We start from the raw sequence: 21,003 nt of genomic DNA on the forward strand, positions 1-21,003 counted from the left end.
GTATCAGTCCGGCATGACTAAAGAGTTCAGTTCGGCACAACCAAAGAGTTCAGCCCCAGCCTACAGCTCGGTAAAAGCCAACTAATCAAACTCTGCTCTCAGGTCGTCATCAAGCTCTACTCTCAGATCGGCAAAAGCTGCTCGGCAATAATTCAGCAGTTCGGTCTCAGTATTCGACCGAACTGGGAGATAGTGGACTCATGCAGAACCTCCACGACCTCCACTACACCCACGATCTATTTAGTGGTGTCAAGCAGTCATTAACTCATGCAGGATAGTGGACCCATGCAAGATCGCCACGATCTCCACAACATCCACTACCTAGTAAATAGCTGCATGCCACGATCTTGGTCCTTTGTATAAATAGAACCTAGATCAGATAGATAGGGTTACATTCTCTCGATCTCTAGAGAAAAATACAAAATAGCAAGTCTGTATTGTAAGCTGTAGAAAACAGATCAAGCAATACAACTCTGCCCTCTTTTATTCCCGTGGACGTAGATTTACCTCAGTAAATCGAACCACGTAAATTCTCTGTGTCGTGATCTGCATTTTCCTGCATTCATCACTATCAAAAATTCGCCGACTCATCAGATAGGTTTATCTGACCCTAGGCAATTTCAAGGGGTGGAATATAGTGACCCTCCCCAACGGCACAACCCCAACAACTTTCAAAAGCTCAATTCTAGAAGGGAGATGCCATGATTGGCTGATAAATTTATTTCGTACATCAAATAACAAATCTCTTGTTATTATTATTAGTAAGTTGTTTGATTCGATAACTAATGTATACTGATATTTTTGAATGGATAAATTTGTTAAAGATTGGAGTATCTACTTCATTCATATTTTCATGTAGTAGTAATGAAATACTCCACTAGATTCGTCTAATTCATGGTCTTTGCATTTGCACATTCACGACGCCCTAATAATAACCTAACCCATTGTAATTTTATATAGATAACAAATAAAGAATATGCAGTCGTATAAATGAGTAGAATGGTAGTCAAAAGTCAAAACCATTTAATGACAAAACCCTATTTACCACCTATTAAATTTTAAACAAACAAAACAATGATATAAATTATAAATGCAACGAACTAAATCACGGGATTGTAAATGGCATTAAGTAGAAAAAAGAAAACATGAGAGTATATCACTTCTCTCCTAACCCATTTCTAGTTGCTTCTCTCTCTCCACTGTTGGAAAGTGCGAAGCGCGTTCTCGCCGGCAACTCTACTTATATATCTACCCGAGTCACAAGCCCGTAACAAAATGAATCACAAATTCGCATAAAAATTCGTTGAGTGATAGTATTAGATACGTAGAAATCAAATTCAATTATTTGGGTTTGAAGAAACCCGAGTCAGTGTCTTTTCGTTAAAGCTTCTTTTTCCTCCCCGTTGTCAGCGACAGGAAGGTATGTTCTTGATTTAGATTAGATCTGCCTGTTTTCTCGCTTCTCTTGTGTGGGATTTTTATGATTTAGGTTTGGGTGAATTGCGCTAATCTTATTCTTTATTGATTGCGTGTTAGTTTGGAGTTCTTTGCCGTTTAATGTTTATGATTTAGTGGAAAGATAGGATTTTGTGATTAGGGTTTCAGAGTACGGATCGAGTTGAATTTCTAACAGATTGATGATACGCGATTTTATTCTAAATTATTTAGCCGTCTGAGCTTTCTTGATCTGATCTGGCATTGGTGATTGGGGGAAGAAAGAATGCAGTGGAATTTGGGGAGATTATTGGATTAAATGATAATTTGAATCATATTTACGGTTTAATTTGTTGTTTGTTCAATGCTGTGAAATTATGTTGTTATCTTGTGTGTGTGTGTGTGTTTTCTTGATGGAGTTGAATTTCTTAAGAAGAAAAGGGATGACATGAAGTTAATGGTATCCACACGTTATAGACTTGTTAGGTTTTAAATGTGATTAATTATGCTTACATTTCATGATTATACTGTACTTGGGCTGCATTAATCTGAATAAATGCATTCTCACTTTAGGAATTAGCTAATATGCAGCAACAAATTGAACCCTATGCATTGCTTATTTCTAGATAGCGTAGATACAGTGTGTGGTAACAAACTCATCCTGATTGAATTTCTATGTAGCTTTCGACATTTAAGCTTGATTAATGATTACAATGAATAAAAAATGTTGTTTAGCAAATAGCAATGCATCTTTGTTTGTTTTATGTCTGGCAATCAGTTTGGTTTCGTTTATCGTGTTTTTGAAGCCCTTTTTGGTTTTTGAGATGATCCTGCATTTTGAATGTTATACCCAGCTCATATATCATGGATAAAACATGTGCAGGAGCAAAGCAATTCAGGACATGGCTGTTGACAAAGTTATAACTTCACCTCATCGGAGGTCGCAGACACAGACTGCATTCTCTCCACCTTCACCTAGGAAGCAACACTTGCGAGACACAGAACTGGGAAGCTGCACAACCCTTGTTCAGAGACATCAATTCCTCCTGATAGCCCTCGCACTCCTTGTAGTTCTGTGCACTATTTATCTTTACTTTGCCGTGACTCTTGGGTCTGCCGATGAATGCTCCAACTTGGCGGGGGCTCAAAAGGCAACATGTCGTCTTCAATTGTTGAAAGCTTCTGCAGCGAAGGGAAAACTGAAATTCCTTTAGGAAAAAAGGACTATTTATACCTTGCCCTGTCTCCCGAGTTAAGTGCCAAAATTGTTTGAAATATCCTAGGCTTATTTTATTCCTTCCCAAGCTCACTGATTTTTGGTGTATATCCACAAAGCAATCTGCTTTGATACAATTTTCTATGTAACTTGTGAAATTCGTATTTCTAAATCTTCTCTTTAATTGTAACATATGCAACAAAATCATTTTTTACTATTTCAAAACAGAAAGTGAAATGATGCCAAGTTCAAGATCATCTATTCCTATGCAAGTAATTTCTCTTCACGGCTAATAAAAAAAGCTGTATATCTCCTTCTCATATCATGAAGAAATGCTCTAATTCTCAAGTGTTATGATGCACTGAAGCAATTCATCAAACAGCCTCAGACCCCAACATCCGTCATCCAAATGTCAATAAATCACAGAGCAACGACCATTATTCGCCAGCAGCCAAATATACTAGCATATCATTTTATTTAAATTGTATGCAACAAACGACTGGAACCATACTAAAACTTCACATTGGGACGTTTCCACCTCAAAATTTCCAGAATTCAACTAGTGGGTCATGTAGCAGAAAACAGGGTAAGTGCAGTATCTGAGCTACAAAGCAGAAATACCAGCAGGCATCAATATAGTACACATTACAACGATTGTCTTGTAACTACGCAGAAGAATGCTACTTGGCAAGATAATTTTGGTTCTGTGCGTGCACATCATTGTGTTGTGTTCATCCACCCGTGTAGCTGTAGAGAGAAAAGCGATCTTCTATGAGCACAAGAGGTTGCAGAGGTCTTCAATCCTAGCATGTGAAACATTAGCGTAGGGAAGCACCCTATACTTGCCATTGATGGAGCAAGTCAGAGTCAACTGTGCTGCACTTACCATTGCCTGCAACACGCACGAAACAAGAATCTTTATACCACTTGCTGTTCTATGAAGTTTAAAATGCAGGCATACTCCAATAAGAAAAGAAAAAAAAATCTGTTTTCTTCATGTTATAAGAAAACAGCCTTGATACAAATCATCTCTTATACTACTACTATCCGCAGATGTATAGATACCTGGCATTCCAATGTTTGGTCACTGCAGCTCCACCATCTAGAGGGGATACAATCCAAGTACTTGCACCAGGCACAGTATTCGTTCAAATTCATGTGTTGAAGAAGGGCCACAACACTTCCTGCAACTCTGCATGAAGAGGAGAATTATGATAAGATTTCACCCGAAGATGGTACAGATATAAAGCAGAAAGAAGAGCATGGACTTACAGAAGGCTGAGGACGACAAGAGAAACAATCCTTGAAGTTCGCCTGTCCAACTTCCTCTCAAGTTTGATGGAGCTCTTGACATCATATTCAAAAATGCCTCTTCTGTTTTGGTGCAGTTTCCTTGCTTCAGGCTTAAACAGGAGCATGAAACCAGCAGTGAAGCCCGAGATAAATCCTCCGATGTTTGAAAAGTTGTTGATGAGTGGCATCAGGCCAAGGATGAAGTTTAGCAATAAGATTGTAGCAAAAGCAACGAGAGTTGCAAACTGCACATTAACCGAAGAGATGTCATTGGTCTATGCTAAGATGCAAACAGTAAACAAATAAAGTGGATTGCAACATCAAGAACCTTTTTGGAGTAAACTTTCCAATTCTGGATAAGCCCAGATAGCGTGGCACCAAGCAATCCAAATAACGCCCCGGACGAAGCTACTGAAGGCCTGTCTTGTAGAAATAGGGATGCTAGCAATGAACCCGTAAGAGCAGAAAGTATGTAGATAACTCCAATCCTTACTGCAAAGATAGAATGAGAGTAAGTGAATGAGTAAGTGCATCAAAACAAAAGCATAATAGAACGAGTTTGGCTAAAGAATTACATGGTCCAAACTCTTGCTCCAAGTGAATTCCAACAAAAGTCATGCTAAAGAGGCTGATGATAAGGTGGAAAACGCCTGCATGCAAGCATGGACTTGTGAAAAGACGCCATAATTGTTTATCATTTGCCAGATACCTTAGTCGAAGTGACCCCATTGTGTCCAGCCTGTGGCAGGGAGAAAAAATTCCTTAGATGTTTAAACTCAGACTGAAAGAAGCATTTCTAACCCTTCAAAAGATTGACTTATTTTCATATATATCAATTTATCAGACGATCAATCCATATTTCATAAAATAAATAAATGAAACAGGAAGCATAAGCCACCCCTTGAATTGGTTGATTCATTCAAAATGTTTCAACCAAGCCCACAAGTCTATACATCACCTCAAAGCAGGATTAATATATTAATCTGAAAAAAAAACAATCAAAAGAGGAAAATTTCCATTTGATTTGCCAGACAGCATATCCCAATTTCAAAGAAGCACAGGACTAGCGTAAGCCCTTTAAAATCAGCTTATTCATTAAAGATGTTTGAATAAAAGATTACAAATCTGTGTATCAAGGATTGAAGCATAAATCCTTAGTCATTAATCTAAATTATCAATCATAAAACTAAATTTCATGAAATTGAGAAACATCTATCGATTCAGTAGCTCCATTTTCAACAATATGTCATCAATTTAACACATTATGCAGATATACAGCAATTCAACAAAGTCTGAACATCAATCCGTGCAAAAAGGAACTGAGAATAAACAGACATAAATTTCCTCTAAAAACCCTAAATAAACTCGATCCACTACATTTCCCATTCAATTAAAAAAGTAATCGAAAACTCAAACAGTAGAAACTCACGTAGAGGCTGAGGGGCCGAGCAGGGGGTTCTCCGACAGCGGCTGAAACGAGAACCTACCGAGTTGCTTGAAGGCACACTGACCGTGAGAATTTCCCCAACAATCATTCACGGCCATGGTTGTGACGAAAGCGATCAAATGCAGGATGACGAACAGAGAGATGATCCATGTGCTCTCCTTTCTCTCGGAAATTCGCCTGAAAAAGGGGAATGGAATTCTGTGCTCCTTGAGCAACTCTTCCGTGCTGAGTTCAGTCGACATTCTCGCAAATGAGGGTGGTGGAATCGACTTGATCTCCATGCAGGTTTGGAGCTTTGGGATCGGACTATCCGCCATCGGAACTTGATTCAAAGGTTTGGTCGAAAGAGGGGATTATTTAGGTTGAGAGAGAGAGATGAATGTGGAGTTGTGGCGGTTTTTACAGCTGTATCTCTGGAGTTGTTTGGCTGTGGCGGGAAATAGATTTAAATTGCAGTTAAGTTAGGTATAAGGTCTCCAAGCTTCGTTCACCTAAGTTCATTGATGATTATTTAGAAGAGGTGTGAAAAATAATATCATTAAGTTTTCTTTAATATCTAGGTTATTTTAGATAACAATCGACTAAGTTCCTTGATAGTTCATTGTTTGTTTGGATTATCCTCTTACGTAATGACTCTCGTCGTTAGACATCCGATAACCAAGTAATTCAGTTGAAAGTTGACTTGGCAAAGTTATAGCTCTCCGATGATTCGAGATGTGATTCCAGACATTCCTCATGGGAGAACACCCCAAATTATGTGCTTACAATAATCTCAATCGATATTGAATTTTAGTGCAGGATGTATCATGTATGTCTAATTCGAAAGGTCACAAACATCAGCATCAATAATTAGTATGTTTAGAGAAATGGTAGGCGATATGAAATTTAAGGTACGTATGTAACAACTTGAAGTCCCATTTTTACACAAAATGATAAAATGTAGACCATAAAAAAAAAGAACTCTAACTAAACTATCTTGAGTTCTTTGAGCCAAGAAGTGTGTAAGGGACATGGATCCTGTTTGCCTTGAGCGATTGCCTTCTCTGTGAGAGAATAGAACCATCCATTCCTCCATTTGAACTGCAGAAATAACTCCATAATCAAATTTTGAGCTCAAAATCATTACAACAATCAAAGCATCCGAAGAAGAATTCGCATTGGTACCTCTTTGACCGCTGTAGGGAAGTGAGCAACTGCCCGTGAGTAAGCGCATAGCCTCTCCTCAATCGCACCCTCAAAGACCAAACCTTTCTCTGAGGCTGCAGCTGCAGCGAGTTCACCTATAAGGGCTGATATCTGCATGTGATGATAGCCTCTGGATTAGCATACACCTTCATGTTTTTCTTCCCATCACCAGTTATTACTAATGACTAATAGTGCACATAAGGCCAAACAATAGCAGAATGCCATTTCTTCCTATAGTAAAGAATGTTCTTTTTCTACCTCAGAACGATATTCGTTCTCCACAGCACCTACTGTTGCTCCAGGATGGCGGGCTCCAACAAGCATGAAAGCACATATCCATATAAGTTTCTCAAGCATTTGTTTCTGGAAAGCCTCTTTTTCAAGCACCTAAAAGATTTTTTCAAGAAAAGAACTGAATCAATAACAATGTACTGACTACCATCACACCATCCAAAACCATATCAAACATTACTAAATCATCAAGCCCCTCAGCTCTTACCTTGCAAGATAGGCCCCCAGCACGCAATCTCCCAGCAACAGCAGAAGCCCACTTCCCATATGCAGCAGTTAATCCCTCTGGATTAGTGTCAGTTATCCCGTCCACAGGAGGCTCACCCAGCTTTGACACAGCAAAATATGCCAGAACTTGATCAGCATCTCCAAGGCCTTTAGTTTCAAACCACGGCTCCAGCATTCCGTTCTGGAAAAACACCAAATCTGCTACATTGTTAAGAATCATCACCATCAACTGATGAGCATTGCAGATAGCATTATAAACACATACACAACCACAAAACTTTTGCAACTATGGCCATATCCATATCCTAGAGTAGACTGTAGCTGTATAATCACGAGTGAACTAGTTGTAACTGAAAATATACAACCCACTCTAGCATAAGCAAGCTAGGTAAGCAAATTATACGCGTTTGGCCAATCTTTCTACACATCTTCCACTAAGATTGGATACAACAAGGGCCTGAAGATTGCAATTTTCTGCAAACAGTATATGGAATCAAAACGTAGTTGTACTACAAAATACACACAGAAACTTGCAATGATATCTAGCTCTGCCTGACTGGTGAAAACTTGTCAAAGAACCAATGCAAAATCAAAATCCCTAGTTTATAAATAACACAAAATGTACATATACATACATGTATTATGCATAATATAATGCTGCTGCAGACCTAATTTCAACAACAATGGCGGCATTGCACAAGTTAAGCACACTCACAAGCTCAATCACTTTCAATTTCATAAGCATCAATCAACATTAGTCAAATGTCAGAACAAACTGCAATTACCGCCAATAAACAATATTTAAAAAAAAAAAAATCCCCAAATCATACCGCTCCATCGCGATTTCGGAGTGGATTCAAGCACCGCATCTAGGTCATCATTGCGGGTGCAAACCAAAATCGGACCGGCGAAATCCTGAGGCACGGGCTCCCCTCTCTTAACTAGAACATCATCGCCGCCGCCCATGTCTTGCAGGGCTCTCCCGACGCGTCCACCGCCCACTATGACTGCGGGGATAACCTTCTCCGTCGTGGCAGCCATGGATGACGGGGACGTCGACAGAGAAGCTCTAAGTCTGAAGCTGGAGCTGCTTCTTGAAGTGGATTTCAGAAATGAGGAACTAGATAGAGAGAGCGTGGTAGCCATGGCTGATGTTGGAAGAGTGTGAAAAAGCCATGGTTGGATTGGATTTTCTGGTTTGGGGGATCATGAAGTGAGCCACTAGTTCCTCTCAACCATATCCGGATCGTTTTTCGGTTCGATGCGAGTTGTACCCGACCCGATATTTGATCTAATTTAAGAAATAAATTTAAGGAACTTTTTGTTGAATCAATTTTTTCGGGACAATTGGAAGCCCATTGCAATTGCAGTGGTGAAGCCCATTAAATGAATACTTATTAATACTCCTATATAGATGTTAGATGACAAATACACTATGTTTGGACGTTTTAATTCAATATACTTCACTTTATTATAATAAATAGGGATATTGACACCTAATATCATGAAACTTTCAAAATGTTGGGTTTTTCCTACAAACTTTAAAATTGGTAAATAATATCACGAACTTTACACTAAGTTTGTTATTTCCCAACAATTAAAAAATTATGGCTATATCAATAGATTGAAGAACAAATTTGGAGGGTGTGCTTCAAGAAAAACTATTCTCAAAGATTGAAAATCTTGAAACTCTCGAAGTTGCTGTCGAGAAATTATGAAAAAAAATCTGTATTATGATATTATTTGTCGGAATTTTTTCAATGGTGGGAAATAACAAACCCGGGGTAAAGTTTGTGATATTATTTGCCAATTTCAAAGTTCGTGGGAAAAATTCAATTTTTTGAAAGTTCCGTTATATTAGATGCCAATATCCCTAATAAATAAAGCAATAAATATATACCTACCATCAATTATAATAACAAATGAAAAATAAAATTAGTGTTTTATTATTATCTTTCTTATGTACCATAGGTATTATGTGAATAAAATACTACCCCCTCCATTCCATAGTAGTGGAGGCCCTCCATTCCATAGTAGTGGAGGCATTTCTTTTCGGTAGATTAAGAAAAATTGTGTTAAGACTTAAGTGAGTAGAAAATGAAAAAAAAGGTAGAGAGATGAATAGAAAATAAAGTAAGAGAGAGTAAAGTAAGTGAGAAGAAATGTATTAATTTTTACTAAAAATGAAAATGAGTCCACTTCTATGGAACGTACTAAAATAGTAAAATGTCTTCACTACTATCGAACTGAGGGAGTATGTGAAAGTCATCTAAAAGAGCCCAAAATAGCAACTCATTTTTTCACTAACACATTAAGCTAAATAAGTATTATGAGTTATTTTTGTGACTACTTTTGTAATATATTAACACAAACAAATTATCTTAAGATCCTAACACATATTCCAGAATGCAGAATTCATAAATCATACGTATTAATCTCTACATGTTGATATTCATTTATGTTATCAACAAAAACTAATTGTTTTGTAAATAATCACCAGTTCTTACTGATTTACGAGGAATATACTTCACTGCTTGATATACAAGTTAATAATAAATAAAATTATTCATTTAGAATATGAGGAAGACAGGAAAATTATAATTTTATTATAGAATAAAACAACATGAATCTATATATATAAGTCCATGTTACATATGAATAACCAAATAGTCTTAAAACATTCCAATCTCCATCTAAAAATTGAGATAGAGTTTACAAATAATCAAATCACCTAAGTGTAGAAAAATCAAAAATCAAAAATCAAAATAAATTAAAACCTCACCTTATTCATTTATCCTCCCTTTTCTTTCTTTCTTGATCATCTCAAGGCAAATAATGTACATTGATATCATCATCAATGATTAGGTAAAAATATATGAAAAGAATAGTAAAATTTGTAAAAGATCACGCTCACTCATCGAGCTCACACTGAAACATCGATAAAAAGTCATAGTCACCAAATGTATTGTCGTGCTCATCAGCATAGGTGCTCAAATCTTGAATATCAAAGGAGGTTTGTATGTCATCTGGGAAGCTACTACGTGGCGGATTTGGCTCCATCGTATCTTCAAACTTGGTGGATTTCAAAAGAAGCCCTAACGCCTCACCGGCTTCTCCCCCGATGGGTAGCGGGGGAGATGCTGCGGCCTCAGCCTCAGTCGGGGAAGCTTCCCCGGCTACAGGGCTATTTTCATCCATGTTACAAGTAATGTAACGGCTGAGGTCAAAATTGGTAACTGCATTATTTCCACGGTATTTTATTGCTGCCATGTCATATGCAGCTGCTGCCTCTTCTTGAGTGGCTACATAAAATAATTTGGAATGAGGAAAATGTGAGGGGTATTTTTGGAAATTCTGGTGGTTGGTTAATATTGAATTCAAGAATTTAATTTGCATGAGAATTTCGGTGGGAAAGGGAGAAATTATGTCTGCAGACCTATAGTAGTTGAGAGTTGGTAATTTATGCTTTCTAGCCAACCACATTTGTTTGCTTTTTAGTACTAATTGTCAATTTATTATACCATCATTAAATGTGCGTATCATATATAAAAAAAAAGAAAAAGAAAAAACTAATATGCGGTTATTTTTAAAGGGTTTAGCTTCCTATTATATAGGGACATTAATAATTGGCTATTAATGTAGTTATGTAGGTAGCCTAAGATGATGTTGATTTGTTATTGTGTAAACCAATTTCTTAGCTAAATTATGAATAAAACAATAACTCGAAGTCTAAGGTTTGCTCATCAACACACACCAACTTATTGGACGATTTCCTCCGTTCAAAATAAAATAGTTGGAGAATTAAATAGTTAAGCTACTTATGTATGCGATAAGTAGTACTAGTAATTAAATTAAATTAAATTAAATTGTATGGAAGTATATTGGCCTACCATATGTACCAAGGTATAGGTACTTGTTGCCAAACACCCTGCCAATACGAGCTTCCCATCTTCCATTATGATGATGCCTGTCCACACACAATATCTAATTTAAAATTTATTATCTACAAAAAAGATGCAATAAATTTAATATGATCCACTAAAATCATTAAATTAAATTAAATTAAAAGTTTATATACATTTCAATACAATTTATATAGGGCTAGGTATGTCTAAGGGATTAAGATAAAATCATAAAACTATAATAAGATAATTCAGTAACATTTTGAAGACTTGCACACATATAGTTTATTGCATAAGTTTTAGAGTATAATATTTTTATAGCTGTGTTATACTTCATGTTTCATTATCACCAAATTATACTACAAATATAGACTATCAGACCAAATTTTATTAAATAACATCATAATATATATATTTTTTGATATACACATGAAAAATATTAAAGAAAGTGAACAATAAATGTAATGTAATAGAAAAATAGAACGGTAATATATATCAGAGCAACTATAATTCAATAGGGAGCATTAAATTTCATTCATGTACATGAATAAGCAAACGTACACAAGCAATCCATAGTATTCTTTCGTCCGCCAAAATAAATATCTCAATTTTGATCGAGTTTTAAAAAATTGTTTGACTTTATGAAAGAAAGTAGAGAAAAAATTAGTAACATATGAGTCTTACTTTTATACTTATATTATTGATTTATAATAAAATGTTAGTGGAATGAGTATAAAATATTACCACAATAAAAATACCAAACACAAGATCTTGCTAGTATTAGGAAAAAGGTTCCTTTATTGAATAAGGTACACATATTTTTGGGGTACTCAAATAGTAGTAATACTTTTATGAAGCCACAAACCAAATCATACTATACTAAATTGTTCTAATTAATACGTACCTTGCTACGCCTCGGTATTTTGAGACACCACGAGAAAAACCACTACTTTTTCTGCCATTTCATTTCAAAAAAGATAAACAAGTTATGATATATACAATCAGTTTAAATAAAATAACAGAACAATTATAGTGGAGTAATAATTAGAGTCCAGTAATACCTTCTCAATGAACAAATATATTCTTCCTTTGACTGTGCCTCCATTTCTTTAAGCTCATTTTGATATGTGGGTAGCTACACAAATAATAAATTAACTACATAAACACTAATATGAACATTATTAATTTAATTATTATATTAAATGGATTCTGACTTAGTTAAATTGTAGACATACTGGAAAGTTTAATGTGGTGTCTTGACCCCAATATTTCAGGGCAGCCAAGTCGTAGGCACGAGCTGCTGCTTCCTCGTCATTATAGGCCCCTAAAATAATTTCATAAATATAAGAAAAAATATTATTATTTAAAGATATTGGATAAGGTCTATTGGATAGAGCCAATGGTAACAAAAACAAATGCCACATCATCACAAAAATAAACTATGAATAAAAGTATATATTTTTTATTCAGTTTAATATAGCATAGAGTGGAACCAGAAAATACATACCTAAATATACTGCATTTTAATAGCATCCCCACAACCATCACCATCAAAGTAGACCACCAAATTAGCAAGGAGCAAAAAAGAGAAACAGCATTAGTAAGCATTGAGTAAACAATAATTTGATATTAACAGTAGTTATTATTTTTAGCACAATCAAGTTGAAAGCATTATAGCAAAGATTTATACTATCACATCCTCTATTTAATGATTCTGTTCTGTATTAGTAATATCAGAATAAAAGATTTAATTTTGTAAAATAGGGATCATTGAAAACGACTATTAAGAAACCTTGTCTTCCTTTTTTGTTTTGTGACTCATTCCAGCAATCCTTATCCCATAAATGAGCTTCAAAACGGCCTGTCCATCGGTGCCTGAATTCATCATTTCACAATTATAAATACATTATTCCAAAAATTAAGATTAAAACAGAAATATATTATTACTCTATACAAAATTATAATGTTATGGAGTACTTAATTACTTTCTAAAAGTATACTACTACTACTACAGACAATCGCATTAAATACTGCTATAATCGTCTCATTTTGACAAGTCACGAGTTTGAATTTCACCGAAACGGACAGTAATAATTAAAAAAAATGACCTCGTCACGCCTCGGTGGATTGAGCTACGTTGTTGTGGAGACTCCCTAAGTGCACTTTTTCGCTTCCGCTTCCCCTCGTGGCGGCCATTGTCGGAATTCTTGGTGGCGGCGGCGGCGGGGCGATTCTTTTGTTTTGAAGACCGCGCCATGAAATGAAACAAGAGTTAAATTAATTAGAAGGGGGACCACCACTGAGAAGAGGAAATGGAGTGAAAATGGGGGATTTGGGCGGAGGAATAAACAGCCGGCGACGGCGGCTGTGTTTATGTTGAGTGAGATTTTGTATCAAGTGTTTCACTTGATGTGGGCAATATTTATATGTGTGTGAATGTGCTTTACAGAATCGTTGTAGACTGATAGTCAAGATTGGTGTGGGCTTTCCCTATTTTACTGTAATTATTTAATTTTTGGAAACAATTAATATGGCTTCTAGTAAAACGTCCACATTTTCAGTTCAAAATTTAATTCTCAGCTGCAATTTCTGATCCATACTTTTCTGACCTTCTCTCTATTTTATAGGCCGCAATATATACGCAGGATACCGTTACGGATGTTTTTGTTTTAAATTGGTTAGGCACCCTTTTATTTAATTATTTTGGTTAAATGGATGTACTACATCTCTTTTAATTTGTGTATTTATAGTGATCAATTTTAATTATTTGATAAAGGAAATTATTAAATATATATAAATTACTCCCTCCTTCCTTACGAAAAAAATTATATATGGAGGAAAGGTTCTCAAAAAAGCATCGAATTATAGAGTTTTGTATCAAAATTAGTAAGGCACTAAAATCTAATAAATGGGTATTAAAAATTTAATTTTTTTGGTACCAAAATGGTGACCGGCTATGGTGCTTATAATTTTTTACCCTTAATAAATGTCACATTTCTACCTCAAGCTTCGTATTAAATTTTTTCGATTGCAATTAAATGTTTTAACAAAGCAAAACTCGAGCTGTGCCGACCTCCGCAAGCATTAGTTAAAGTTAATTAATGCGAATTCCTTACTAAAAGATGTATTAGGACTTTATTAGAGATTCAGAGCTATTAATTTTGATATTGAAATCTAATTAGTTGTAATTAAATTTAAAACTTACTATCAATCATAACAAAAAAAAAACTGGAAAAACAAAAGCAAGGGGACTGGTTTAATGTGGCCTTTTTACCAATTAGTATCACTATTTCATTTTATTATTAAGGACATTAATCTCAATTGTGAAATGGTATGAAAGAAAATCTATATAAATAAATAAATGCTATTATATACTAGCATTATATTGACATGTATTGTCCATTCAACTTGGTATAGAAATGAACTAATGAAGCATGGATGATTGTGAACACGAGAAAATGAAAATATAGTGATTGTAAATTTATAAAAAGTCAGGGTCAAAGTCATCTTAGATGGATGTGTGGGTTGTGTTAATTATGTAACTTAAAGCATTTTATGTTACATAATTCATTGCGCCTAAGTGAAATAACCTATCTCTTTCTTTCGTGTTTATCTTAAATCAACAATTTTAAAATGATTTTTTTAAATATCAATAATACACGACAATCTTTCATTACTATCATACTTTAAATTTACATAGTTTTCTAGTTATTTTACTAAAATCACCAATCTCATATTGGATGTTATGAATAGCCATCATTCATCAAACTAAAACTTGCACACATATTTATTCTTTAAAAAAATTATTCTTCCCACTATCTCATCATATGTGATTGATTTTTGAAGAGAGGATTTTTGCACGTGTGTCGTGTGCACGTGTTCCTCCTTTCAACAAGATTTATAATTTTCCCACTAATGCAACAAATATTACGAAGTATAAGCGGCAAGAGCGGGGTCGAACCACTGAGACTAGGGACCTACTCGAGATTGTTTCTACGACACATTCAGAAAAGTGATCGGCTGCTGCCACGCAACGAGAGGGTTGAGTTTTAACTCCTAGACCTGGGAAATTAAACCTAATCTATTCTATCTACTGGGTCCAGAGAATGGAAATTGCTTGAAATATAAATGCATGCATGATTCGAAACTGAATTTAACTTTGGATCATTCACCGAATTTCCTGGGTCAAGCAAACAAGTTTCCTGGGTCAAGCAAACAAGTTTCCTGGGTCAAGCAAATAAGTTTCCTAAAATAGCCAGACAACAGATCGTAAGAAAAGCAGCAGAACAGATTTCCCTAAATAGCTACTGACAAGAAGGCTGCAACTAACAAACTAAAGCAGATCCGATCCTAACTACCAGCAAACTTCATCTTCTTCATGAAACTAAGCTAAAACAGAGTGAAAACAGAGCATTGAACACCATGAAAATAGAGCAATCTCAGATCTAAAATTAAACATGAAATTCAAGCTAGAACTGCCAGATCTACTCTCCTGGGTCAAGCAGAAAACAGAATAAACACAAATCAACCTTGCATGCATCACTTAAACTAACAAATCTGAGAAATAGAGCACGTGAATAACTAGATCTCAACCTCTAAACTACTGGAAATCATGTAAACATCATGGATCTAAACATCTAAGCTACCAATTGCGAAAAGCATCCAAGAACATGAGTAAATAGCATCATCAACATGAAAATAAACACCAAAACTCCATTAAACCCGAAATAGGTCGAGATCCAAAGGCGGAGTCGTCAATTCCTCCGATGAAACTCGAGATCCAACTACATCATCTCAAAAACGGTAAAGAAAGCAAGGATCCAACGCCGGAGTCGTCAATTCCATCGTCGAAACCATTGGACTAAGCTATGAAATCAGCAACCAAACTAAACTAAGCTAAGAGAGCAGTGGCGTTAAGCGCCTATGAGAGTTTCCTACCTAAACTACGAGAACGGTAGCGTTAAACGCTACCGAAAGCTCCCTACCTAAACTACCATAGCGTTAAGCGCCCCCTTTCTTCATTCATGTTGGTCCCTTTATATAGGGAGGCTTCAAGCTCGAATCCCTAGGGTATGCTCTTCATGATTTGACGTTTGTACCCTTAAAAAAAAGGATCTTTTAAATCTGCTCTGCTCCATTTTCCTCGCCCCGGGTAATTTGTGTGCGTTCCTGGGTCCGGCAGATTTTTCACACACCTGTTCTCCTGATAATTCTCCTTGACCTAGCGGATGTTTGACACTTTTTACTCCTTTTCTGCTCATTTTGCATCTGCTCGGTCAATTTGCAGCTTCTACTTGACCCAGCAAATATCTGCACACTTAAGCTCAAATTTGCGCATTATCTCCCCCAAAAAGCATGTAATATTACCAAAAAACAATGCATGAAACGAGCCTTATCAAACTGCTCACACTTAAACCATGCTTGTCCTCAAGCATGAAAGACAAGAAAAAAGAAATAAGGCAAGTTTCAATGCATGTCCCCCCTTTTAACCGACCCTAAGAAAAGAAAACCAAACTAAGACTCCTAGACCTAGGAAAACTTGGACATAGAAAACAGACACGAACACTCATACGGAAAACAACATGACAAAGAAAAACACAAAAACACATAAACGCATAAGCTGGTATTTTTCCTAGCAGCCATCCCCACAAGTTTAAGGTCAATCCAAGCATTTACAGCCTCAGATTCTTCCCCCTCCCTTCTTCTATCTAGTCAAGCTGTCAGTTCGTCAAGATAGCCTTAAATTTTACCTTCTGTTGGATTCACTTGATCACTCATTCCTCACCAGGGATGTTAGGATCGATTCACTCTTAAGTCAATGACACACCACTGATGCGTCGGGTTATGAGAGTTTCTCCTTTCTACAGTCCCCTTTTCCTTTTAAATCCTGGGTCAGGTTACTATTGCTTCCTGCCCTTAGATTTCTTTTTTTTTTCTATTCCTCCCTTTTATATATATATTTTTCCCCCTGGACTTCGTCCAGCTTATACCTCCGAATTTTTAGTTTATTTCTCCCCTGGACTTCGTCCAGCTTATACCTCCATTTCCTGGACTTCGTCCAGCTTATACCTCCTTTTCCTGGACTTCGTCCAGCTTATACCTCCATAACCCATTTTTTCTCCTTTATACTCTACTCCCTAAGCATTCAGTGGCGGTCCCCCCTTTTTTTGTTAGCTCAAAGTGTTTAGGCTTATAACTCACTCTTATAGAGGGGCTTCACAGTAAGCTTAAAATTTAGGCATTTTCTATCGTTCTTACTTCATCCAACTGACTTTGATTTATTAAGAGAAAATGATTCACAAATCAGCATGTATTTCCTCTTCAATTACTCTCCATAAGGGGCTTTTGCTATTTATTATACCGGTTATGCTAACACGAAACGTAAAAAAAAACTTCTACAAACTCCTAGACCTAACAGAATATGTACAAGACACTAACTGCACTAACTGCTTCCCCCCTCCCACTTCATTTATGCTTGTCCCTAAGCAATCCTTATGAAGTGGAAAACAGGCCAGTTAGTGGCAACACAACAGAAAAACAGAAAAACAATAAGGCACACACTTCTCACACTTAGACAAAGCATTGGGCTAAGTGTAAGAAGGAAAAAAAAACACAACGAACATGTACAAAACTATCTTCTCACACTTAGGCCAAGCAATGAGCTAAGTGTGAGCAGATACGCAAGAAAACACAGAAAAACAAAACATACTAGGCATATAAACTTCTCACACTTAGGCCAAGCTATGGCCTAAGTGGGAGAGAGCATAAAAAACGAACATCATAGCATGCAAACTAAAAAACAAAAATTAAAAACAGAAATGTAAAAATTTCTTGGTTACTGGGGGTGGTGGATCAATTCTGACCCTGGTTCCTTTGGAGTCAGCCTTCCTAGGGCTGCTGGTGGTGTTTGCCTTCTTGGTCCTCTTGCTGGTCATGGGGGTTTGTAGTGCATGTTTGGTCACCCCCTGCTGGGCGGTATCCCCTATTTCCCCTGTTTCTGACTTTCCGTTCTGCTGGGTCAGGTTGTCGCTTCCCTTATTTCCTACAAAACTAAAACTTGAAACTCTTAAGCAAACTGGTCAAGTGGATATAAGATCCAAATGAATTTTTTTTTCATTCATAAACTTCTTTCCCAGATTTACTTAGAATTTCGAAAATCTTTTTGGGCTTAAATTTTTTTTCTTTGTTTGGATTTTAATAAGGAATTTCAGAAAAGACATACTCACACTATGTACAACTTGTGCTCAAGTATTCTTGGGAGTATACTGGATCAGTCCAAAAATTTTCAAATTCCTTCCTATCTACCTGACCCAGCAGATTCCCGAAGAGTACTTAGCAAACTGACCAGCTAGGCAATAATTGGGTGCATGCAATGGAATTTCTTCCACTACGCGTAACTCCAAATTATCCCTAAATTTTTGTGTCTAGGTCTAGGAGTTACAAACTCCTAGACCTAGACCTAAATGTTTTTGTAATTTTTTTTTTTTGAAATATTTTTTTTTTAAAAACATAAAATCTTTTTGTAATTTTCTGATTTTTTAAAATATTTTTGAATTTTTTTTTTTTAGAAAACTATTTACAAAAATTAAAACTCTACTAAAAGTATTTACAAAATGAGCTTCTAAATTATCCAAGGATTATATATGCAACCAATAATCATAAAATTGAAAGAACAAGAAAACTCCCTGCCCCCACTGGCATTCTTTCAGCCACATGTATTAGGAGAGCTTTCCTTCTCCACTTCAGCCCTTGATTTTTTTTTCAACCTTGGAGACCGCCTTGGATAAGAAGTCATGCCTAAACAAAAGAAAACGATCAAAAACAGAAAATTAAAGAAAGCCGAAAGCTATTTACAGTGTCATAGAAACCAAATCAAGTAGATAACGCCATAGTCCCCGGCAACGGCGCCATTTGAAGAGAGGATTTTTGCACGTGTGTCGTGTGCACGTGTTCCTCCTTTCAACAAGATTTATAATTTTCCCACTAATGCAACAAATATTACGAAGTATAAGCGGCAAGAGCGGGGTCGAACCACTGAGACTAGGGACCTACTCGAGATTGTTTCTACGACACATTCAGAAAAGTGATCGGCTGCTGCCACGCAACGAGAGGGTTGAGTTTTAACTCCTAGACCTGGGAAATTAAACCTAATCTATTCTATCTACTGGGTCCAGAGAATGGAAATTGCTTGAAATATAAATGCATGCATGATTCGAAACTGAATTTAACTTTGGATCATTCACCGAATTTCCTGGGTCAAGCAAACAAGTTTCCTGGGTCAAGCAAACAAGTTTCCTGGGTCAAGCAAATAAGTTTCCTAAAATAGCCAGACAACAGATCGTAAGAAAAGCAGCAGAACAGATTTCCCTAAATAGCTACTGACAAGAAGGCTGCAACTAACAAACTAAAGCAGATCCGATCCTAACTACCAGCAAACGTCATCTTCTTCATGAAACTAAGCTAAAACAGAGTGAAAACAGAGCATTGAACACCATGAAAATAGAGCAATCTCAGATCTAAAATTAAACATGAAATTCAAGCTAGAACTGCCAGATCTACTCTCCTGGGTCAAGCAGAAAACAGAATAAACACAAATCAACCTTGCATGCATCACTTAAACTAACAAATCTGAGAAATAGAGCACGTGAATAACTAGATCTCAACCTCTAAACTACTGGAAATCATGTAAACATCATGGATCTAAACATCTAAGCTACCAATTGCGAAAAGCATCCAAGAACATGAGTAAATAGCATCATCAACATGAAAATAAACACCAAAACTCCATTAAACCCGAAATAGGTCGAGATCCAAAGGCGGAGTCGTCAATTCCTCCGATGAAACTCGAGATCCAACTACATCATCTCAAAAACGGTAAAGAAAGCAAGGATCCAACGCCGGAGTCGTCAATTCCATCGTCGAAACCATTGGACTAAGCTATGAAATCAGCAACCAAACTAAACTAAGCTAAGAGAGCAGTGGCGTTAAGCGCCTATGAGAGTTTCCTACCTAAACTACGAGAACGGTAGCGTTAAACGCTACCGAAAGCTCCCTACCTAAACTACCATAGCGTTAAGCGCCCCCTTTCTTCATTCATGTTGGTCCCTTTATATAGGGAGGCTTCAAGCTCGAATCCCTAGGGTATGCTCTTCATGATTTGACGTTTGTACCCTTAAAAAAAAGGATCTTTTAAATCTGCTCTGCTCCATTTTCCTCGCCCCGGGTAATTTGTGTGCGTTCCTGGGTCCGGCAGATTTTTCACACACCTGTTCTCCTGATAATTCTCCTTGACCCAGCGGATGTTTGACACTTTTTACTCCTTTTCTGCTCATTTTGCATCTGCTCGGTCAATTTGCAGCTTCTACTTGACCCAGCAAATATCTGCACACTTAAGCTCAAATTTGCGCATTATCTCCCCCAAAAAGCATGTAATATTACCAAAAAACAATGCATGAAACGAGCCTTATCAATTTTTTTTCAACATGAGATTTAAGAAAACGATCATGATAAACGATATTTACCATGTTTAAGTGTAGAGAGTAAAGTATGAAAGATGATAAAGTATGAAATAAAGAAAGAGTAAAGTAAGATAAATTATTGATATTTTATTTTTTAGCTAAAAAGAATTAATTACTTGTAGAGGAACAACCAAGAAAAAGAATTAGTCACTTTCAGTGGGACGGAAATAGTAGTTGATATTTATCTCACTTGGTTTATATTATTCGTATAAATAGCAGAGCAATATCCTCATTGAAATAGTTTCAGCAGACATCGATGCCGAAAACATCGACGGTGTAATAATGACTTAAATCCGCATGGTGCAAATTTTAAGTCTAGCATGCAAATACTCATGTCCAAACATGGTTAATGTCCAAACATTGATATTTTATTTTTTAGAGTGAACTTCAAAAACAGTTCCTGGACTATGCGTTTATCTTGCCCTTAGTCCCTAGCCTTTTAAAATATCATCATTTTAATCTTTTTTCGATCGAAAATACCCTTTTGAG

At 36.3% G+C, this 21,003-nt stretch overlaps 3 protein-coding genes and 1 long non-coding RNA gene across 5 annotated transcripts; 1 reads left to right on the forward strand and 3 right to left on the reverse strand.

The window, feature by feature from the left end:
- Window positions 1-1,127: 1,127 nt before the first annotated feature.
- Window positions 1,128-2,842, forward strand: LOC121749860. Its single transcript, XR_006039670.1, has 2 exons — window positions 1,128-1,420; window positions 2,318-2,842. It is a non-coding gene; the product is annotated as an uncharacterized LOC121749860 (long non-coding RNA).
- Window positions 2,843-3,106: 264 nt separating this feature from the next.
- On the reverse strand, window positions 3,107-5,786 carry LOC121747515 (RHOMBOID-like protein 8). The gene is made up of 6 exons (XM_042141566.1): window positions 5,373-5,786; window positions 4,519-4,682; window positions 4,272-4,435; window positions 3,923-4,188; window positions 3,716-3,842; window positions 3,107-3,542 (listed from the first exon to the last, which is right to left on the reverse strand). The coding sequence occupies exons 1-6, from the start codon at window positions 5,705-5,707 to the stop codon at window positions 3,420-3,422; spliced, it is 1,179 nt and encodes a 392-aa protein (XP_041997500.1). The 5' UTR covers window positions 5,708-5,786; the 3' UTR covers window positions 3,107-3,419.
- Window positions 5,787-6,215: 429 nt separating this feature from the next.
- LOC121746642 lies at window positions 6,216-8,306 on the reverse strand. Of its 2 annotated transcripts, none has more exons than XM_042140549.1 (5): window positions 7,925-8,306; window positions 7,075-7,292; window positions 6,834-6,962; window positions 6,555-6,686; window positions 6,216-6,470 (listed from the first exon to the last, which is right to left on the reverse strand). In XM_042140549.1, the coding sequence occupies exons 1-5, from the start codon at window positions 8,238-8,240 to the stop codon at window positions 6,357-6,359; spliced, it is 909 nt and encodes a 302-aa protein (XP_041996483.1). In that variant the 5' UTR covers window positions 8,241-8,306; the 3' UTR covers window positions 6,216-6,356. The 2 variants fall into 2 exon arrangements, with proteins under 2 accessions (XP_041996483.1, XP_041996484.1); XM_042140550.1 differs by having other exon boundaries at window positions 7,075-7,275; window positions 7,925-8,114.
- Window positions 8,307-9,700: 1,394 nt separating this feature from the next.
- Window positions 9,701-13,499, reverse strand: LOC121746869 (AP2-like ethylene-responsive transcription factor At1g16060). The gene is made up of 8 exons (XM_042140819.1): window positions 13,105-13,499; window positions 12,789-12,871; window positions 12,504-12,512; window positions 12,232-12,320; window positions 12,058-12,131; window positions 11,901-11,951; window positions 10,985-11,061; window positions 9,701-10,396 (listed from the first exon to the last, which is right to left on the reverse strand). The coding sequence occupies exons 1-8, from the start codon at window positions 13,251-13,253 to the stop codon at window positions 10,005-10,007; spliced, it is 924 nt and encodes a 307-aa protein (XP_041996753.1). The 5' UTR covers window positions 13,254-13,499; the 3' UTR covers window positions 9,701-10,004.
- Window positions 13,500-21,003: the final 7,504 nt, after the last annotated feature.

This window comes from Salvia splendens, chromosome 9 (assembly GCF_004379255.2).
Source record: "Salvia splendens isolate huo1 chromosome 9, SspV2, whole genome shotgun sequence".
NCBI lineage: Eukaryota > Viridiplantae > Streptophyta > Magnoliopsida > Lamiales > Lamiaceae > Salvia > Salvia splendens.

What these genes read in the sequence shown, in the direction of transcription:
- LOC121747515 (XM_042141566.1), bottom strand. Translation starts at nt 5,707, where the DNA reads ATGGCGGATAGTCCGATCCCAAAGCTCCAAACCTGCATGGAGATCAAG. An exon ending in GGAGCAAGAGTTTGGACCAT is followed by an intron (nt 4,436 to 4,518) that starts GTAATTCTTTAG and finishes CTATCTTTGCAG; the next exon opens with TAAGGATTGGAGTTATCTAC. An exon ending in GGAAAGTTTACTCCAAAAAG is followed by an intron (nt 4,189 to 4,271) that starts GTTCTTGATGTT and finishes GTTAATGTGCAG; the next exon opens with TTTGCAACTCTCGTTGCTTT.
- LOC121746642 (XM_042140549.1), bottom strand. Translation starts at nt 8,240, where the DNA reads ATGGCTACCACGCTCTCTCTATCTAGTTCCTCATTTCTGAAATCCACT. An exon ending in CTGGGGGCCTATCTTGCAAG is followed by an intron (nt 6,963 to 7,074) that starts GTAAGAGCTGAG and finishes AAAATCTTTTAG; the next exon opens with GTGCTTGAAAAAGAGGCTTT. An exon ending in TCCCTACAGCGGTCAAAGAG is followed by an intron (nt 6,471 to 6,554) that starts GTACCAATGCGA and finishes TTATTTCTGCAG; the next exon opens with TTCAAATGGAGGAATGGATG.
- LOC121746869 (XM_042140819.1), bottom strand. Translation starts at nt 13,253, where the DNA reads ATGGCGCGGTCTTCAAAACAAAAGAATCGCCCCGCCGCCGCCGCCACC. An exon ending in ACACCACATTAAACTTTCCA is followed by an intron (nt 12,132 to 12,231) that starts GTATGTCTACAA and finishes TTATTTGTGTAG; the next exon opens with CTACCCACATATCAAAATGA. An exon ending in AAATACCGAGGCGTAGCAAG is followed by an intron (nt 11,062 to 11,900) that starts GTACGTATTAAT and finishes GTGTGTGGACAG; the next exon opens with GCATCATCATAATGGAAGAT.